We start from the raw sequence: 21,222 nt of genomic DNA, 5'->3' as shown, positions 1-21,222 counted from the left end.
CTATAGTATTTATAAGTTAACATGAAGCATGTTTGAGTGAAAATAAGTGCAAAGTGACAGAATAAATGCCAATTCTATTTAAAATGAAAAGGAACAAGAAATCCTGTATAGAATTACTTTCAGGGCTTAGATTAAAAATTCAAATTGGGAAATCAAACTGGTACTTCCTAATTCACGAATGAAACCTCGATGTATTTGTTTTAAATGATTTTTTTTAAAAGATTTTGACAGAGATCACAAGTGGGATGGGGGGCCAGGGAGCAGGCTCCCTGCTGAACAGAGAACCTGATGTGGCAGTACCCTGAGATCATGACCTGAGCTGAAGGCAGAGGCTTAACCCACTGAGCCACACAGGTGCCCCAATTTTAAATTGTATGTAACCACGTTTAATCATGTGTGATGTTTTCAATAATTTAAAACTAAGATCCATGAAACTCTTTAAATGACATTAAGTTTGTTACATTTCAAGTCTTCTAGATCCTAGAAGATTGATAACTTGGTAAATACATCTGTACCTGAAATAAAATTAGTTTTAGTCCCCGAAATTTTATGTATAAAATTTTGGTAACCAACCTGGAGATGATTATATATTTGAACTATTTCTTAGAGAAATTTAATTTTTAACTTAAAAACCTAATTTTCGGGGTGCCTGGGTGGCTCAGTGGGTTAGGCCGCTGCCTTCGGCTCAGGTTATGATCTCAGGGTCCTGGGATCGAGCCCTGCATCGGGCTCTCTGCTCTGCGGGGAGCCTGCTTCCTCCTCTCTCTCTGCCTGCCTTTCTGCCTGCTTGTGATCTCTCTCTGTCAAATAAATAAATAAAATCTTAAAAAAAAAACAACCCTAATTTTCATACCCCGTTTTTAGTGATTTATTTATATTTTTATGCCTTCCAGCAGTTGATAATAATTTTAATTTTTTTAAATAATTTTAAGTTCCATGGTCTGGGAGTGTTACTAAGAAAATTTTGTTATTGGTGAATGTGCCATTGCAAGAATTAAGTATCTCAGTTATGAAAAATAAAACAGTTCCATAGTTAAGATACTGGTCTATACTACCAACATGAGAACTGTGTAAGGAGACAGCTATCTGTTTGGCAGTATTAAATGAATCCATTTTGAAATAAACACCATGTTGCTGTATCTTTTTAGGCACATTCTGTACTTTACTTTTTCAGTTAACATATTTTTAAAGATAACTGGATTTTTCATTTGATATAAGTAGTATATGTGCAAATAGGGAGCTATAGTCAAAATTTGTAATTTTTATGTGGGTAAATTAACTCTGAATTGAATTATACTAGTGGTGTGTGCACGGCAGCATAAAGATGATGCACAGCCTTTCAAAGGAACTGGTGTAGAAGAGCATGGAGTCCTAAATGCGTTTGACTTAAAAAACAAAAACAAAAACAAAACCCACCTTCCTTATAGTTAATTTAAATTTAGTCTTAATTCTCTTTTCTGTGTGATCAAGTATATTTGTGATAAGAAAAAGCACCCACTTAATGGATTTTTATATTCTATAATTATCTATTTACATCATTTAATATTCCCAAATTGTCCAGGAGGGTCATACTGTCATTTGCATTTCTGATATCTTGTCAATATTTAAAAAGTGTATTCACGCAATTCGAAAACCTGGAAAATAGTAACTGAGGGAATGCACCCACACACATGGTTTTCCCTCTCAGTCCCCAAACATCTCTCCAGTGTCTTGTCTCTTCCCAGCCTGCAGACAGAGCAGGAAAAAAATGTTTTGAAGCTGCATATTTTTCCACATTCTCAAAAGAACAAAATGCTGCACAACCAGCAGCCCTGCCTCTTCCATTTAACTCTAGCGACTGTTTCTACGGACGGAAGACGGAACAGGAAAGCACAGGAAAAGAGCCCCATTCTAACAGGTCCGCTGACTCCGCGTCCTGCCCCGGCGCCATTGCCCCTCCATGGACCCCACGAAGCTCTTTCAAGAAGACGTCGGTTAACCGCGCCCCTCCCGCCAAACCACACTTCATTAGAAATTTAAAGTCGGCTCTCTTGAAGCAGTTGACTGGGGAACCCCAAGCATTCGACCGAAAAGTCTGAGTCACCCTCTAACTCCACCATCAATTAGAAAACAATTATCGCTAATCGTCCTCCTCACGCCGCCAGCGACCTCGGCGGGCTAGCGCCCCGCGGTTCCGGTTTGGGAGCTGGCGGGGGCGGGAAGGGGGATGGGGCGCTCTCCTCCAACCACCCCCGACACACACACCGCTCCCCTCCCCGCCCCCCTCGCCCCGCCGCGGCGTCTGACGTCCCGCGCGTCGGTTTGCGCGGAGCAGCGCGGGGAGCCAGGCCGGCCGCAGGCGGGGTAAGGCCGGACGGGTTCCCGGGAGCGGCGGGCCCCGGGCGGGGATGAGCGCCAGGCCGCGCGGGGCGGCGGGGTCGCGCCTCTCCCTCCGCGGTGGAAGCTCGGGAGCTGGCCCAGCCCGCGGCGCGTTCGCGGAGTGGGAGGGCCCCTGGGCGCGGGCGTTAGCGGAAGGTAGCGTTAGGCTCCTTCGCGGCGGTTGGGGGGGCCGGCAAGCACGTCCTCGGTGCAGCGCAGGCCGCCTCGGCGGTTCCGCAGGGCTCGCTCCGGAGGTGGAGACGCGGGCCTCCCGGCCCACCCTTGACCGCCGCCCCGGCCCTCCCGCCGGGAGTTCAGGCCGGGTACCTCGGGTGAGAGGAAGGTCCGACCCCCGTCAGTCCCCTGGACGAAAACATTGCGCCCCAGGGCCCTTAACCAAGTGGGTCTTTGAAAGGTGGCAAAGTAAACTTAAGCTTTTCTCTATTTAGGTGTGAAGAGAAAAAATGACACTCCAGTGGGTGGCAGTTGCAACCTTTCTTTATGCTGAAATAGGACTTCTTTTAATCTTCTGCCTGCCTTTTATTCCTCCTCAGAGGTAGGAAACCTCCAAATCTTTACAATAAGTATACGTTTCAGTAAGCACAGGAAGCATGATTAGCTCCTTATACTGTTTAGTGTGATACGGAAAAAGTTTTCTTAAGATTAAAAAGTTTTGAATGCTGATTATTTAAAAAGTGCTGTTTAAACTCACCAACTTTAGGAACTGTCTAATAATATTAAAGAAATCACTTTATATAAAACATTTTATTGTGTGTACAAACGCATTAGCCGTTTCCCTCACTTCTAAAAGGAAAAGGACCGCCCTTTTGGTTCTGTTGATTACAAATATGATAAAGCGTTGGTTGTACTTATAATACATGTCGTCATCAAACTTAACCTTGTTTATTGCCCTTAATTGGAACAGTGAACTAAAAAAAGGGAAATGGATAAATGAGGTTAGCAGCACGCATGGGTACAGAAATGTTTCATTGAGGGAGTGGAACAATGTAGAAGTTAAACCAGTAAATGATTCTTAGTGTTCTTATGTAACCCAAAGATAGTTTCATTAATGTTTACTGGCAATTTTACTACTTTTTTCCATACACAGAATTAATATGTACTGAAAGTGCTGAATATGGAAAGTACCACAACCATACATTGGCGTTAATTCCTTAGTAAAGACCTTCAAAGGTCTTTAAGTACAGTACTGAGCATTTAAATTGAAGCCTTGGCTCACTTTGCCCCTATAATAATCCTCATATGGCTTGGTTTGAGGGCTGTGGGGGCTGGCAATTAGTGTAGTGGACACACAATGTAGCATTAGTTTCAGGTGTACAACCTAGTGATTCAACTTCTCTGTGGTTATGCCATACTCAACACAAGTGTAGCTACCATCTGGGGAGTTAGTTTTAGATCCAGAAAGTTGATAATATGAATGGTGAAATGCACTTTTAATAAAAATGTTGCAACACCTTTGTTCATGCTCATGACATAAAAGAAAACCTTTCATAAATGAGATCATAGAGATAAATTCAGTGAGATCGCATGACTGGAAAGATTTATGAAAGTTTTTACTTTGGCTCAGGGTCCATGTGGTCTTTACACCTCTTAAATTGCTTCTTTTTTTTTTTTTTTTTAAAAGATTTTATTTATTTATTTGTCAGAGAAAGAGAGGGAGAGAGAGCAAGCACGGGCAGACAGAATGGCAGGCAGAGGCAGAGGGAGAAGCAGGCTCCCGGATGAGCAAGGAGCCTGATGTGGGACTCGATCCCAGGACGCTGGGATCATGACCTGAGCCGAAGGCAGCTGCTTAACCAACCAACTGAGCCACCCAGGCGTCCCTCTTAACTTGTTTCTTACCTACCTGCATTGCTACTCACTTCTGTCCTTGTCTATCAGCTATGCCATCACTTCTTTCTTCCTTACTAAAGAAAAAAAATTGAATCATGCGGTAAGAAGGAGCATTAGACATCATTTTTTTCCAACCCACTCATTCAGTAGTCTGAGTAGTCTAAGGTCATCTAGCTGATCATGGCAGACTCCAGACAAGAATCTGTCTTTCAGCCTTGTGCTTTTTCTACGCTGCTGCTTATCCTGTTTGTTTGTTTCAAATCTCTGTAATGCCCTGTTAGCTTTTTGGTAGTAGTTCCAACAAGAGAGTCCTGTATTCAGGAAAAGGAATGATGTTATTTATAAACATCTGATTTATAAATAAGGCCTAAGAATTTGCAAACATATACACACACACACGTGTGTGTGTGTGTGTGTGTGTGTGTGTGTGTGTGTGTGTGTGTAGTCAATATTTTCTGCATGAAAATGGTCCATAGATTATGGATCTTTTTCTTCCTGCCAAATATAATTTTTTTCCTATACAAGTAGCTCTTTGATAGATACGTATGTAAATACACAAATTATATATAGGCTCATGTACAAATATACGTAAGAAAATGTGTGTGTATATATATATCTATATAAAAAAATGTGTATGTTTGGGGCGCCTGGGTGGCTCAGTGGGTTAAGCCGCTGCCTTCGGCTCAGGTCATGATCCCAGGTCCTGGGATCGAGCCCCACATCGGGCTTTCTGCTCAGCAGGGAGCCTGCTTCCTCCTCTCTCTCTGCCTGCCTCTCTGCCTACTTGTGATTTCTCTCTGTCAAATAAATAAATAAAATCTTTAAAAAAAAAATGTGTATGTTTATGTATATACAGAAACGAAAACAATTCATTTATAATTTGTCCTTATTGTGTGTAAGGAAATTATACTCCAAGTATACTACTCGTATATATACTTTTAATCTTTTATATACGTATCACCATATTGTCAAAGAAAAGGCTTCAATGGTTATTTAATTTGACTATTACTCACATAACCCATTGGTTAAAGACACATAGTTACAAGTCTGGCTGTCTGGGTGTATGTCCCAACTTTGCATGTTACTGTATGACGGTGGGCAAATTATTTACCATCTCTGGCCCGTTTCCTCATCTATAAAATACAGTTAATACTAGTACCAACCTCATATAGTGATTGTGGTGATTAAATGAGCTAAAATTTGTAAAAGTGTTAGAACCATAGTATTGTAATGACTGAATATATAACAGCTATTATCATTTCCTCCTTGAATTGAGTATTACTAGAAACTGCTAGTTCTCTTCTGTAGGAAGTCTTTTTTGTGTTTCCTTTTATACTGGCCCTTAAAATGTGAATTTGCATTGGGACATAGAGAAGGTATTGCCAGTTATGTTCTCTTGCTAGAAATATAAAAATTTTCATAATGAAAAATTTGAATAGCGTCTCTGGACTTGGGGGTTAGAGGCATCTGTATCAGTCTCCCTCCCCTCATCAACTTCAAGTTGTTACTTAGGGCTGTTTTCCAAACTTATTAGTTAATAATTTGTTGTAGTCTTAAAGTAAAACATTTTAGAGTTGTGTTTGAAGTTTTATTAGGTGCTTATTACTTTTATGTCTCCTCGAATCTGTTATTCATTTAAAATGCCCTTGTAGGGGCGCCTGGGTGGCTCAGTGGGTTAAAGCCTGGGCCTTTGACTCAGGTCATGATCCCAGTGTCCTGGGATTGAGCCCCACATCTGGCTCTCTGCCCAGTGGGGAGCCTGCTTCCCTTCCTCTCTCTCTGCCTGCCTCTCTGACTGCTTGTGATCTCTGTGTCAAATAAATAAATACAATCTTTAAAATAAAATGCCCTTGTAAGAAATGAGTACGTAAATAAATAAATAATAAAATATATAAAATAAAATGCCCTTGTACTGGGACACCTGGGTGGCTCAGTCAGTTAAGTGTCCGACTCTGGATTTCAGCTCAGGTCAGGATCTCGGGGTCTTTAGATTGAACCCCACATTGGGCTCCACACTCGGTGTGGAGACTGCTTTGCCCTCTTGCCCACCCCCTGTTCACACGCATGTGTGTTCACATACTCTCAAAACAAATAAATAAATAAAATAAAATGCCCTTGTACAAAATTTGTTACCTTTCCAGTTGTGTAGTGGATTTCTTTGTCATTCTTTGTCATTTGTAATCCATACTTTCTTACCTCTGTTTCTTTGTTTGTGCTGTTTAAACCTTCTAGACTATTTTTTCCCCATTTCGTTTCCTCTATGTTCACATCTTGATCTAGGTAATAATTACATGAGTATATACATACATAAAAATTTGTCAACCTATTAAGATTTTTGTACCTCATATATGTAATGTCTCAGTGATTTTTTAATTCCTTTGTTGTAAAAAAGAAAAATTCTTTTACTTGGAGTAGATGTTAGAAGTGTATTATGTAAAAATATATAGTGCAGAGTTGGACTCCCTTTCCTGAAATGTTGGTGATTATTACACTAATAGGTCTTTGTTATTTCTGAGTTATTACCCAGATTAGCAAAAAGATATAAAGTGATAACTTCTATCAGTGATATAACACATTACTATAAGAATTCATATATCTTTACTTTGAAAGTTATTTTTTGCTGTAGAATGTCTAAACCAAGACAGAAGATAATGTCAGATTATCATTCAACTTGAAAGAGTTGTTATTTCATGAGACATCTTATGTCATCTCAGAAAATTGCTATTTCTCTGATATGACATAAAAAATTAAATTTCTGTAATTCTTTTCACTTACTATGCAGTTACCAAAATGTTAATTGGATATTTGCAAAGCATTTCAAAATCTTTTGATTTTTTTTTTTTAATGCCTAACGTAATTGTATTGCTTTACAGATGGCAGAAAATTTTTTCATTTACTGTCTGGGGTAAAATTGCAACTTTCTGGAACAAGGCTTTCCTTACTATTATAGTCCTATTGATTGTTCTGTTTCTAGGTAAGTACTGGATTCCTCTTTTGATTAGGCTTAACTCTAGAGGCTTTTTTAATTAATGAATTCATGGGGTTTTCAATTAGGTTGATGTTGCTATTGATGTAAAGTAGGTTATACAGGACTCATCCTGGGATAACCACCACATCTACCACCGTTTTATGAGCAAATGTTTCCTATATTCCATACCACCAGCCTCTGAAATGAATTTCTTTTTCTAAAACTGGGAACAACTGGTACGAGGAGGTATGAGTAGGCGATTGTGTCAGGATGTGTGAATGGGTTCATGCCTCATTTTAAAATGTCAGTATTTGTCTCAGGGTATGCTCTTGTTATCAAGTAAATCTCCAGCTTTGTAAGAAATAACACTAAACAACTAAAGGACAATAAGAAAAATGGGTACCAACTCTGCCACCAGCTAACTAAATGCCTTTTGGAATGGCATTTCATCTCTCTGATCTTGGTTTATCCATTTGCACGCAGAGAGAGAAAAGGCAATCACTTCTGCAGCTCCTTCTGACTCTAGTATTGTGATTTTTTTTTTTTTTTTGAGTTGTCGCTACACACAACGTGGGGCTCTGACTCATGACCCTAGTGGAAGATTTGCACACTCTACCGACTGAGCTAGCCAGGTGCACCTGTAGTATTGTGATCTTTTAACTCTAAAATTATCACAAGAAGTTTGACTGAAAACTGCCACATATCCATAAAAAGAAGGAAAACTGGAGTACAAGGTTTTTTTGGTTACATATATCAGAAACCAACTGGAGCTCACTTAGCAAGAAAGGGGAACTAATAATAAAATAGAGTTGTTTTAGAACAGCTCAGGGAAGGAAGAAAGCCAAATTCCAGGAAGAGACTTGTCCTAGAAACTGAAACTGAAAACTGTGTCCTTTTCACGTCCCTGCATTACTCCATGGGTCTTCATTCATCCTTATCCCATATAGCTGTGGGCACCATATAGCTGAAAAATGTCATCACTCTGGCCATATACAAGGATTAGTAGCCATTTCTGAATATCGATTCCAATTATAAGGAAAATAAATGAACCAGCTAGTACTATGTATCCAACCTTTGTTTGGTAAGCTATGGCCAGGGGTAGGAGTCACAAAGCAGAACCATGACCTCTAGCTAGAAACTACATCCATGGGCAGAGTGGGTAATTAATTCTCAGACAATAGCGACATCATGGATGATTAATACAGGACCTTTGACCTTGGATGGTAAAGGCAGCCAGATAGGGATCTATGCTGTAAGCCTCAGTGTTTCCATCTCAGAATAGGGTAATCACACCTGCTGCACTGAGGTATTCAAAGGTTTAAATGCAGTAGTGAATGTAAAATACACAGTCCAGTGTTCTTGTGCACCAGAATGACAATGGTGTAAATTATGGAAAACCAGTAGATTACTCAAGTTTCCTTTTTATTTTACTTTGAAATTTATTTCATTTTTCATGTTGGTTTTTTCTCTAATAACATGATCATTACAAGATGTTCGTGTTTCTGGAGCCAGTACTAACTGAAAGTATGTGTGTATGTGTGTTTAAAGGGGTGGGAATAGGCGGAAAGAAGCAGGAAACCCAGGAATATGTTTAGTATCAGCAGAAATGCATCCCAGGAATTTGAAAGATTCCACGAGTGACCCAAGAAAAAAAGCAAAAAAAAGCAAAAAAAAAAGCTGTCCCCATGTGGTTTCTAGAAAATTGACCACGTATCATACCCTGCGTGTATGGTTGGTTGCCCCTGTATCATTTTTCATTTTTCAGACATAGTTTTCTTGCTTTCAAACAGGTGATTTTATTCCCTAGTTGTTTTTTTATATCCATTTATCTTTATAAACTTCTTTTTTTTTTTTAATATTTATTCATTTGACAGAGATCACAGGTAGGCAGAAAGGCAGTCAGGGAGAGAGGAAAGGAAGCAGGCTCCCCGCTGAGCAGAGAGCCCGACATGGGGCTCAATCCTAGGACCCTGAGATCATGACCTGAGCTGAAGGCAGAGGCTTTAACCCACTGAGCCACCCAGGCGCCCCAATAAACTTCTTTGATGTTATTGGTTAATCTTCAGCATTTCTGCATAATGAATCTAGGAATATTATTTTTATTTAAAAGCCAAAGAAGCTGAATAATAAGCATAAGGATCCTTCATATTACTATGTAGTTTACCTGGCCTGTTTAGAATAACTCATAAATACTATTGTGTTTGGTTTTTTTTTTTTTAGTTGTTTCATAGTTTTTTTTAGTTGTTTCATATGCTCTTACTATATTATCGTGGCAGTCTGAGAAATGTAAAAGAGAAAATGGACATTAAGTTCAAAAAAATTTTTTAAAGATAATTTAAAAGACTGGAGTACCTGGGAGGCTCAGTCAGTTAAGCTTTACTTCAACTCAGGTCAGGATCTCAGAGTCCTGGGTTCAAGCCCCATGTCTGCTTCTCCCTCTGCTCTTCCACCTCTTCATGCACATGCTTTATCTCTCTCAAATAAGTAAATAAAATCTTTTTTTAAAAAAGACTATTTCATATATCTCTATGCAAATAAATGTGAATACCTACATGAAATGGATTTTTTTTTAAGATTTTATTTATTTATTTGACAGAGAGAGAGATCACAAGTAGGCAGAGAGGCAGGCAGAGAGAGCAGGGAAGCAGGCTCCCCGCTGAGCATAGAGCCCAATGTGGGCCTCGATCCCAGGACCCTGAGATCATGACCTGAGCCGAAGGCAGAGGCTTAACCCACTGAGCCACCCAGGCGCCCTGAAATGGATAATTTTGTAGAGAAACATAACTTATCAGATGAACTCTAGTAGATAGAGAAAATTTAAACAGACCAATTTTCCACAGAATTACAGAAAGTTATTTAAAAAAAAAAAAGCTACTCCCATCAGAAAAGAATAAAACCAGATAGCTTTGCAAGAAATTCTACCACTTTGAAAAAATAGACATTACTCATGCTGCTTAAACTGTTCCAGAATTTATGAAGCTAGAAAAAACCAAACTCTCTAATTGCAAAAAAAAAAAAAAAAAAAAAAAAAAATTAAACCAGATATAAGACTGGTAACATACACCACAGAGAAAAAATGTTCATAGCAGCATTAGTCATAATAGCCAAAAAGTAGAAACAGTCCAAATGTCTTCAAGTGACGAATGGATAAACCAAATGCAGTATATCTGCACAATGGAATGTTATTCAGCCAAAAAAAATAATGGCATACTGCTATGTGGTACAACACAGATGAACTTTGAAAACATGCTAAGTGAAGGAAGCCAGATGCACAAAATACACAAGTTAATGATTGCTTTTGTATAGGATGTCCAGAATAGGCAAATCCATGGAGAAAGAAAGTAGATTGGCAGTTACTAAGAGATAGGGGAGGGGCAGAATGGGAATGGGGTTTTGAGGGGGTTGATGAAAATATTCAAAAATCAGTGGTGTTGTTCACACAACTTTGTGAATATACTCAAAACCACTGAATTATATGCTTTAAAGGGATAAGCTTTAAGATACGTGAGTTATAACTCAACAAAGCTGCTATTAAAAATAATTAAATAGGGACAGCTCGGTGGCTCAGTCAGTTGGGCGTCTGCCTTCAGCTCAGCTCATGATCTCAGGGTCCTGAACTTGAGTCTCCAGTTGGGCTCCCTGCTCAGCGGGGAGTCTGCTTCTCCCTTTCTCTCTGCCCTTCCCCCTTTCGTGCTCTCTCTTACGTGCTCGCTCTCTCACGTAAATAAATAAAATCTTTAAAAACTAAAAAAATAGTTTAACCGGCCTCAGTTTCCAACTGGAATCTCTTTCCTGTAGCAGTAACTCTTCTCTAAGTGTGCTGACGGCAACATGAAAGAAGCAGTCTGACTTGTTTGCCCCTGGTTTTGAGACACCTAAGGGGCAGATAAGTTACCTAGGACCTACAAGATCCAGTGACTTAAGAATGCACTAAATATGGATATGAATAAGCGGAAATCTGTTTTCCATTAGAAAGAAATAGATCCCCTGTACCTCTGAGACTTAATAGAACTGACTGCATCAGAAGTGCAGCTCTCTGAATGTTTCCAGTAGCAGATGCCATCCATGTGCCCATTGGGGGAGCATATGCCCCCATAGGCCAAATTCCATTTTAACCTATGCCAGTGGAAATCTCAGTGTAACCCAATATTTCTAAAATCTCAGTAAAGTTAGATTAGTATTACTAGTATGAATTATCAATAGCATTTTAATAATAATGTTCCTTTAATATTATTACCTTAAATAACTTAATATTATTTTAATAATTACCATAACAATTTGATAGTATTGAAGGAATAATATAATAAAATGCTAGTAGAGTCAGGAAAATAGATAACCTCTTAGAATTGATGGGAATGGGAGATGACCTATATGCTACTGTCAGTAGGTTGGATTTTACTCAACCTATTAGGGATAGAAAGAGTCAAAGATAAGTTTGCAGTGTAGCTAGAGATGAGAGACAGTACAGTGATAATAAGTCCTAGATAAAGAGTTTTTAAAAAATCCTCTTCCAGTTAAAATTCCCACTAACATCCATTTACAGAGCATCTCTTTTGAGTACGGTGCCCTCCCAGGGATAGTAGAGGAAAAGACAAAAAGAGGGCCCATACCAAAAGTCTATTATTTAAAAGTCCATTCAGTTGTTCTGAAACTGCTTTCCATTTTAATAATAATTTTATATTATTAAAAGCCTAAAGTAATGTTTTCTCTTTTTCTCTAATAGATGCTGTGAGAGAAGTAAGGAAATATTCCTCATCACCTGCCATTGAGAAAGGCTTAACCAGCAGACCTGGGGCCTATGAACATGCACAGATGAAACTTTTTAGGTCTCAAAGAAATCTTTACATTTCTGGATTCTCATTATTTTTTTGGCTGTAAGTTTTTTAAAAAGCACACTTTTAAAACATGATTTGTGTTTCCCTTCCTCATTTTTCCTACCTATACCATACATTTTTTTTTTTCTGTGCTGTTTAGTATACTGACATCTTCACAAAAGGATGCAGATGAAATACCCAAATAATAGTCATTACAGCTTGTAGGTTTGCTGGGTCCATAAGGCCCTGCATGATCTGGCCCCTGCTTCTCTCTGGAGCCTTGTCGCTCACTGTTCTCAGACATTCACACCACATTCGACCCACACTGAGCTTCAACTGTTCACACATTCGTTCTTGCAACAAATATTTATTGGCTCGCTATTGTTTACCTGACTCCTTCCTACTTCAGATTCTTCACACCCACTTTAACCTCTACCAGAACACTACCCTCTTTCCCTGGCTACCTTTCTATTCATCCTTCAGACCCTTTCACAGAGAATTTGTTTATGACCCTCACTCCCTCCAAAGCGTGCTTCTGTGGAATGTATCTGTATATGTATATTTTTCTGAGTATCATTCATGTTTGCAATTAAATACTGTTTTAACTCTTTCTTCCCCAACTAGAACCTAAGCTCCTTGAAGGACTTTGTCTTACTTCCTGCTGTGTCTCCAGTACCCAGCATGTGCTTAACACTTAGCAATTCCGAACACTTAGCCAAGGAAATACCTGTTGAATGAATATTTGAGGATACTAATTTCTAACAATGGAAGTTACCCATAAACTGATGTGAATGAGCAATTTTTAGGCTTGGCCAGCCTCATACAATGCTCTTTAAATAGCAAATATTAAAGTGGTAAGGGGGAAAAAAATAAAATGAACAAAACGAACGCTCTTACTGGCCCTGCCACACTGTCTAAAATTCTGTTTCTTCTCCTCCTGGCCAAACACCTGTAGGAAAAGGATGATTAAATTAACAAGTACTGCTGAACCTATCTTCCAAGTGCTAGTCTTATAACAAAGATTCCAAAGGAACGAGATACAGGCTTGTTTTGACAGAAAGACTTAAAAAAAAAAAAAAAAAGGAAAAAAGAGAAAGAGAGAAAAAGAAAGAATGAAAGAAAGAAAAGAAAAAAGAAAGAAAGGAAGAATATATGTATACATGTCCTCCCTAAACATTATCTTCCTCCACCTTACCCATACCTAAAAGGGAATCATTTGACAGTGACTGTTTATCTTAAATCTGAGCTTCTAATGATAGTTACTTATACAGTACTCCGATGCTTTTGTTTGTTTAGAGTGTTGAGACGTCTGGTTATCCTTATTACTCAGCTGGCGAAAGAACTATCAAACAAAGGAGTACTTAAAACTCAAGCAGAAAATACTAATGAGGCGGCCAAAAAATTCATGGAAGAGAATGAAAGACTAAAACAGGTATTTAAATTTGCTTTTCAAAAATGTGTGTAAATGTTAGTTTTCCCAAGGCGTATTATTTTTCAGTACCAAAAAGAGTATTTTTGTAATTTGTAAGCAAAAAGTGACCATAAGTAACAATATTGTTCTATGAAATGATTGTTTCAGAGTGTCTCATTCTTCTTTAGATTAGTTTGTTCTCCGTTTCCCTCGGTAGTAGAATGCCATTGAACCTATTTCCTATGATTAAAAGAAAAAACAGTATTCTGGGAATATGGATTTTAATTCCTTCATTACCATTAATTTTACTTTATAACTAAAGCAAACCTTTTTAGGCTCTATATTTCCATTTTCTTTTTAGTCAAATTATTTTTTAAATAATTTTTAAGCCTGATTTTTAAATTTTTTTTGTTTTCTTTTAAATGTTTATGTAGGGAGCAGTAGAAAGTAGTTAATCCTAGACTGATGACTGCACATTATATTTAAAGTCTTTAATTTGGCTGAGTTGCTGATAGTCCTTCCTTGAGAACCCTATGCTGTAATTCCCCTGCCAATCAGGCATAGTGAGTATTAGGAACTGATGTTTTCTCTATTAAATAAAAAGAACAAGTGAGAAAATGATAGCTACAGAATTATTTTATTTTCTTCTTAAGTGTAAAATTTAGGGATAAGATGTCAGAGCTTGAGTGTGTGGTGTTCATGTTAAGCCCCATAAGTTTTGCTAATTCTACTTCTTAAAACAAAGTGTCACTGGAACCATTCAGAAGTGAAATACATTTTCTTAAAAGCATTCCTAAAATAGTACAATAAAATGATTTTCCTATTATAAATTAATGAAATGCAAATAGTCAATTATGTATTATTCCACATTATATTTATATAAAAAGTATTGTGTTTAATAGAGAATTAAAATACCTTAGTCTTTTTTTTTTTTTTAAAGATTTTATTTATTTATTTGAGAGAGAGACAGTGAGAGAGAGCATGAGCGAGGAGAAGGTCAGAGGGAGAAGCAGACTCCCCATGGAGCTGGGAGCCCGATGTGGGACTCGATCCCGGGACCCCGGGATCATGACCTGAGCCGAAGGCAGTCGTCCAACCAACTGAGCCACCCAGGCATCCCTAAGATACCTTAGTCTTAAAGCCTAGCCTCTTATAGAAATGAATTAGCCAATACATAATAAAATAGAAGTCTTTCCAGAAACCTATTAAATAAGGCAAACCTCATTGCACAAAAAATTGTGTTTGATGCTATGGTATAATGGTCACCTATTCAGAACCCATGTTTTATTTACAATGATGTCTTCCTTATTTCCCCTACAGCAAAAAAGTAAAGCAATACCTTTTTTCATATAAAACAGCATTCAAAAATGTTTCTTTGGGGTATTGTAAAATAAAGAACCACTCTATTTTTTACTTCATTTTGTTTTGTTTTGAAAAGACATTGATCTATAGATGTCGTATAAATTTCCTTTTGTCGTAAATATAGCTCCTGGTGTTTCTGTATTCAAAAGTCATTTCTGCTTTTTTGCAAAAAAAAAAAAAAAAGCAAAATCAGCCTCATTTTGTACCTCAATTATTACTTGTTTCATTTCTGTCCTTTCATCTTATTTCAAAATGGTGAAAGTAAAAACAAAACCCTTAAAGCTTTGATTAATACATGATGGCTAAACCCAAAAGCACCCAGCCTTGTATTTGTAAGCTTATTGTGTACCTATCTTGATTTAAAATTATGCCTATCATGTTAGAGTAATGAGTTTTAATTACTAACAGAACACTGATTTTTCCTCTTATTCTTTAGTTGTTTTCCTTTTACTCATCAGCTTTAAGAAAATGGAAAGTATTTTTGTAAACTTCTGGTACTATTATTTTTTTCAAATATACCATAATTAACATATCTAAATTCATCTTGTCCTTCAAAAAAAGCACCTTCCTCAGAACAATTTTGGCACTTTTCTTTTAGTATTGTTTTCACAACAAGTTACCCTTGCAAGGAAATTTATTTCATGACTACTGATTCTTTGATTCCTCCACAATTTCTCTCTCTCTCTCTCTCTCTCTTTTTTTTGTTTGTTTGTTTTATTCTTCCCCTTTGATTCCATGCTGTCCTGATTCTCTGCTTCCTATATTGGAAGGTCCCAGTCATTGGCCCCAGATCATCAGAGACCCATAGATATGCTGAGCTAAAGCTAGCACACAGTAAGGAGAAAGATCATGAGCTGAACATTAATACTATCAGTGCCCAAAGTGTACTAACTGACCAAGAAAAGCCAGAGGTCAGAATATCAAAGATCACTTCTGTTTTGAGATATTTCATGTAGATTTTGAAATATTAGCTATGGAAATAACTCTTTATTCTCTATCAGAGACACCTTACCTAATGGAAAGCACTTTTACTGTGAGATCCAAGAGACTTAGTCCTAACTCTAATAATAAAGTGATTAGCATTGTGATCTAGGGCAAGTCACCTCATATGTTCTCAGGTCCAAGGTTATAAATAATAGCTAACACTATGCCAGGTACTGCTTCAAATCCTTCACGGTAAGGTATTAACTCTTAATTCTTGCAACAACCCCATGAGGTTGGTACTGTTATTATCTGTTTTTATATATGAGGAAATGGAAGCACAGGAAGGTTAAGTGACTTGCACAGAACCATTCAACTAATTAATGACAGAACTAAGATTTGAATTCAAGCAGCCTGGCTCTAGAATCCATTCTCTTAACCACATTTTTTGGTGCCCTTTGTATGCTATCTTACAAAATGACTTGTAGATGCTGCCTGAGACCCCTGGCTGTTCGGATACTCAATTAATGAATAATTATGGAAGACCAATCAACTTTTAATTCAACTGCTTTAAAATAACAACAGTGATGGAGCTTTGCTTCTTACCAGTTTTGTTTTGTTTTTTTTTCCCGGCCGCTCGCCACTATGGTATAAGGTGGGTGGAACAGGGAACACATGCATTATTGTAGCTAGTAGCTAGCTATTGAATTTCAGTTCCAGGGCTCTTGGTCTTTCTCCAGCATCAAGTCACACATAATAAATCTGGACAAGTTTGCAGGTGCAATAATGAAAGGTTATTTACAAGACCCAACACAAATCCAACTTTTCCAAGTCAATGGCATAGTAATTCAAGCAGTCAGAATAAACATTCCTGCAACTCAGTGGTTCTCTTCCAATTTGGGTAATCACTGGAGACTGTGTGAACTGAATTCAGTGAAGTAACAGCTGGATTATTTTGAACTTGAAGTGGGCAACAAATTTATAGAGTTAATGGGAAAAAAAACTTTTTTCTTTCTGCTCTTTTTTTTTAATTTTGAAGATAAGAGGTTTCTTAAGCTTAAGGATGTATTTTAGTGTTTGTCTCCTAAAAAAATTCTTTGCGGTCATATATTCATGAGAGCTTTAATTCCTCCTCCTAAGCTGCCTAAACTGTATTATAACAAGATAGAAGATAGTACTGTATTTGATCTTATACTACAGTTTTTATGCTCTTGTGTCCCCCTTTCCACTAGAGTTACATGAGAGCAGAGACCATGTTTCTCTTATATTTTTTTTCCCTTATATCACCTAATTATAAAAATTGTAATATATTTACATGTAGCCCATGCTCAGTAGAAATTTGTGAGTTTTGTTTATTGGATATACCAGCTTACATTAGAAAAGGAATCACCCGGCAGTAGAAATTCTTTTCTGTCACTTTGTTCAAAATTGTCCTGAGCTGTTTTTTATTTGACTATAGAAGCCGTCACTATCAGGTTGCTTCCACATTATTTACTCAAATAACCCCTGTCAGTGTATACATATTTTTTTTCAAACATTAGTTTAATTTGCCTTTCGTGGTTACTTAAATATCTTAAAACTTCTCTAAGATTAAGTAAGTTTCTTAATTCTGTTAACAATGCTAGTTTCCTTTTAGGCCTACAGATTATGAAATTTTTACTCCATGGTATTTTTATTTTAGTCAAATATTTTACTATTCTGATCTTAATTTTTTTTGCCCAGAAAAGATGATCTACAGGGACGCCTGGGTGGCTCAGTCAGTTAAGTGTCTGCCTTTGGCTCAGGTCATGATCCCAGGATCCTGGGGGTCAAGTCCTGTGTTAGGCTCCTTGCTCAGCAGGGAGCCTGCTTCTCCCTCTGCCTGCCGTTCTTCCTGCATGTGCTCTCTCTCTCTCTGGAAAATAAAGTCTTAAAAAAAGATGATGATCTACCAGCATACAAAACACATTTTAAAAGCCCACACTGAGGGGCACCTAGTGGAGCTCAGTCAGTTAAGAATCTGCCTTTGGGTCTGGTCATGTTCTCACAGTCCTGGGATTGAGTTCCACATCCAGCTGTCCTCTCAGCATCGAATCTGCTTCTCTCTCTGCCTCTGTGATCCCTCTTCCTCTATGATTGTTTTGTTCTCTCTAAAATAAATAAAATCTTTAACAACAACAACAAAAAGCCCACATAGATTTTAGAATATAAAAAACATTGTAAAAGATTAGCTGAATAAGATTAATTTGGGGACTATTCAATGACTATTCAGAATTAGGTAGAATATTCCAAGCATAGAGATAGCCCTATCATTATACACTTACCCATCCCCACCCTGACTTATATTCCTTTTTTACAGATTGGTCTGCATAAAAATAGTCTGAGTAGACAGCTCTGTAATTGGAACATAATGGTTTACCAATTAATACCATCCTCACAACTGTTTTTTTCCTTAGATTTATATCACACATTTAACGGAGGAGGAGACATTCACATTACTTACCTAAATACTTTTTGAAAACCTAATTTTAATTATAGCCCAACCAGAAACTCTAATTTTCATTTCAGAGATTTCAGCCTTACTAAGAAGAAATCTTTTTGTTTGCCAAATATCAAGTTTCTACCAGCAAAAGTACATTGTAGAAAATTATAGAATACTAAAAAGATAAAGAATCAAATAAAGACCAATAATTTTAAATATGTTATTCAGCCTACTTCCTGAAGCAGTATGTGGTTGTTGCAGTCTAAGCTTACTTCTTTCTATAACTCTCTTTTCGGATAGCTCTTGAAAAGCAATGCCAAGGAAGAGGAACACATTTTGGAAGCCGAAAATAAAAAACTAGTAGAAGACCAGGAAAAACTGAAAACCGAATTAAAGAAGACTTCAGATGGTAACTTTGTGTGCATGTGCAGAAGTAGAAAGTGTAGCATGATATTTTATGCGGTTACACATCACTGTTTTCCCTAAAACAAAACTAATGGCTCAATGTTCTTCTGGCTAAAATAACCAAGAATGACCTATTTACAAATTCCTGCTCAAATATGAAGATAAAACATGGTTTGGGCCAAGAGAAACATGCTCTGTTATACAGAAAAACATGTAGGTGTTTCAGATCTGTGTTGTAAATATAGATGTTCCTGCCTTAGCAGAAAAGCTATGTTCCTGAAAAGTTGCTTGTAAATATAGTTTTGGAAAATGAATGACATTTTTCCATCATAGTATATCGCTGCTTTGAAAGAAGCAATCGCAGGGGGACAATTTTGATTACAGGAAAATATGTTGCTTATCTCAAACCCTAATATTTCCTACCTGCCAGATATAAGGAATGCATTCCCTGAAAAGAGACTGATTGTGTAAAGTAAGCAACAATCTGGAATTGTTGACAATTTGAATGGCTTATTCTAAAATACATTACAATCAGGACTTGGGAAGACACCTATTTCTTCTATTTTTTTTTTTTTTTTCTTAAAAAAAAATTCTAATAGCATTTTCTTCTTTGTCAAAGAAAAAATTCTTACTGCTTATAGCCACATAACACAGAAAAGTAGGTACCCCAAGTTCAGTGTCATCCCAGGAAACTCAAGAGTAAAAATCTGTGGCTTGACCCTTGGACAACATCCTTGCATATAACAGATATTCCTTGATGTTGGCCAGACAGTGGCAGACTTCTCAGCCAGCCAGAGTTAAGGTAATGGATCAATGCATAGACCTTCTCTGATTTCAAATCTCTTCCACCACTTTATGTTGGAAGTAAATTGGAGAATGTTCAGTGACTGAATTAAGGATCTACTTTTAGACTATTTGTAAGTTTATACTCTTTAAAGTAGATCTCAGCTTAATAAAAGTTTTTTATAATATAACTTGCTTTATTGGTTATCGATTTACCATATTTGGATAGAGTTTACTTCATCATGATATATTTGAATTTGGTATGGAAAGCCCAAAGATAAAAGCTGATTCTGTAAAAACAAAACAAAAATCCATAGGATATTTCATATGATATAAAATTCTTTAATCGCTTTCTTACTTCTTATTTAAAGTGAAAAAAAAAGATTAGAAGCAGTAAGTTAAAAAATAAGTCACTCTTCTAGACAAGATAGTGCATTACGTGGTTGATGTAGTATAGTCCAAAATTCATTGCTGGTTCTGTTGTCTCTTGTGTCATTACAAAAGATTTGGAACATGATCAAGAATTTTTCACACTTATATGAAAATAAATTTAGTAATCACCAATTATATTTTAAACATCTAATGTTTAAGAAGAGAAGCAGTATTCTTTTTTTATCCAGCATAAAATATTGCTGCTAATCCTTTTGAAGATTGCAAGGGACCATTTCCAAAATACCTTTAATTAGGATAAAAAATTGTTTCAAAATCTTGCTTTCTTTTTTTCATACCTGTCATGGCATGGATTCCTCTTTTAATGTAAGAAGGGTGGTACAAAAATAAAGACAACAACAAGTTGTTTGCCACATTACACCTTCCTTTTCCTTTGCCTTTCAAAAATCCTAACTTTAAGATATTTTGAGCTTTGACTTTATGACTCTGAGATATAACTCTAAACCTAATATTATTTTAGCATAATATAAAGAAACTCAGTATTTCTTTAACAGACAATTGAGATGTTTGGAATAGATGAACTCTTTGATAATATAGACATTGTGTTTATGATCTGATAGCAAGAGATACCAGCCTCTATGTTTAAAGTGTAGACTACAAACCTTCTTTCAGAGTGAATCAGAGTTGAGGTAAAAGCAGATTTTACCTGTTTGAGTATGTCCTGTTAGGTTTCTGCAAGATGTGTAATATTTTATGAACACATTTTATGTACCCAAAATTATTATTTCACATAACAGTATTAGTGACCTTGAGAAGATCAAAGCTCCATTTCTAAAAGAGACATATCTTTAGCTATGTTCTCCTGACATATTCCAGTCAATTTCATTAAGGCAAGGACTAAGAAATTACATAAATTAATAGTGCAAGGGATTCAGATGAATTCAGTAGCACAATGCTTTGTGTTGTATATTACCATTCAAAAATCATCATTGATTTCTCAACATTGAGGATATTAAGACTGACAGTGCTTAAGAAATGTTTCAGAAAGTTCTTTTATATTTGAAAATTGAGTAGAAAAGCAGTGTGATTTCTCTCTTAATGGAGGCAAATAGAATATTTCAGTATGCATTTTCTCACCCTTGGTGTTTGTTTAATCTAAGTGAAACATTTTCTCCGAAGTATACTAGTGAAGATAGAGCATAAATACAAATGTTTATTTAAACTGGTTAACTTCAAATTGGAAAAGCGGTGTTCTGAACCAAGGTATTAAGAACACTTTCTTAGTAGTGCCAAACACTCCATCAGTTTTTAATCACCAGCTCAGATTTGGACCAGAGTTAGTAAATTGTCTGTGCTTCAGTGCAGTAATATGGCCCTGGTGATCCAAAAGAGAGTATGCATGTCCCGGAGCACCTCATTTAGTCAGGTGTAAGGATCTGATCTGTCATTTTTAATGATCTGTTTAACAATAACTCTGATACCCCGGTATGTGGAGTAA

General features: G+C 37.0%; 1 protein-coding gene across 4 annotated transcripts in view; it reads left to right on the top strand.

Moving 5' to 3' along the window:
- Window positions 1–2,213: 2,213 nt before the first annotated feature.
- The window catches only part of LOC125080366 (B-cell receptor-associated protein 29), a 49,432-nt gene continuing 30,423 nt past the window's right edge, over window positions 2,214–21,222 (top strand). The window contains exons 1-6 of one of the 4 annotated variants that reach the window (XM_047694103.1): window positions 2,214–2,343; window positions 2,808–2,914; window positions 7,083–7,183; window positions 11,901–12,051; window positions 13,288–13,423; window positions 18,447–18,555. In XM_047694103.1, the coding sequence (XP_047550059.1) occupies window positions 2,823–2,914; window positions 7,083–7,183; window positions 11,901–12,051; window positions 13,288–13,423; window positions 18,447–18,555 (589 nt within the window). In that variant the 5' untranslated portion in view covers window positions 2,214–2,343; window positions 2,808–2,822. The other 3 variants (XM_047694104.1, XM_047694105.1, XM_047694106.1) reach the window with 3 other exon arrangements.

Source organism: Lutra lutra, chromosome 11 (assembly GCF_902655055.1).
Source record: "Lutra lutra chromosome 11, mLutLut1.2, whole genome shotgun sequence".
NCBI lineage: Eukaryota > Metazoa > Chordata > Mammalia > Carnivora > Mustelidae > Lutra > Lutra lutra.
Note: the sequence above shows the minus strand (reverse complement) of the source record. Positions and strands in the feature narration are given on the sequence as shown.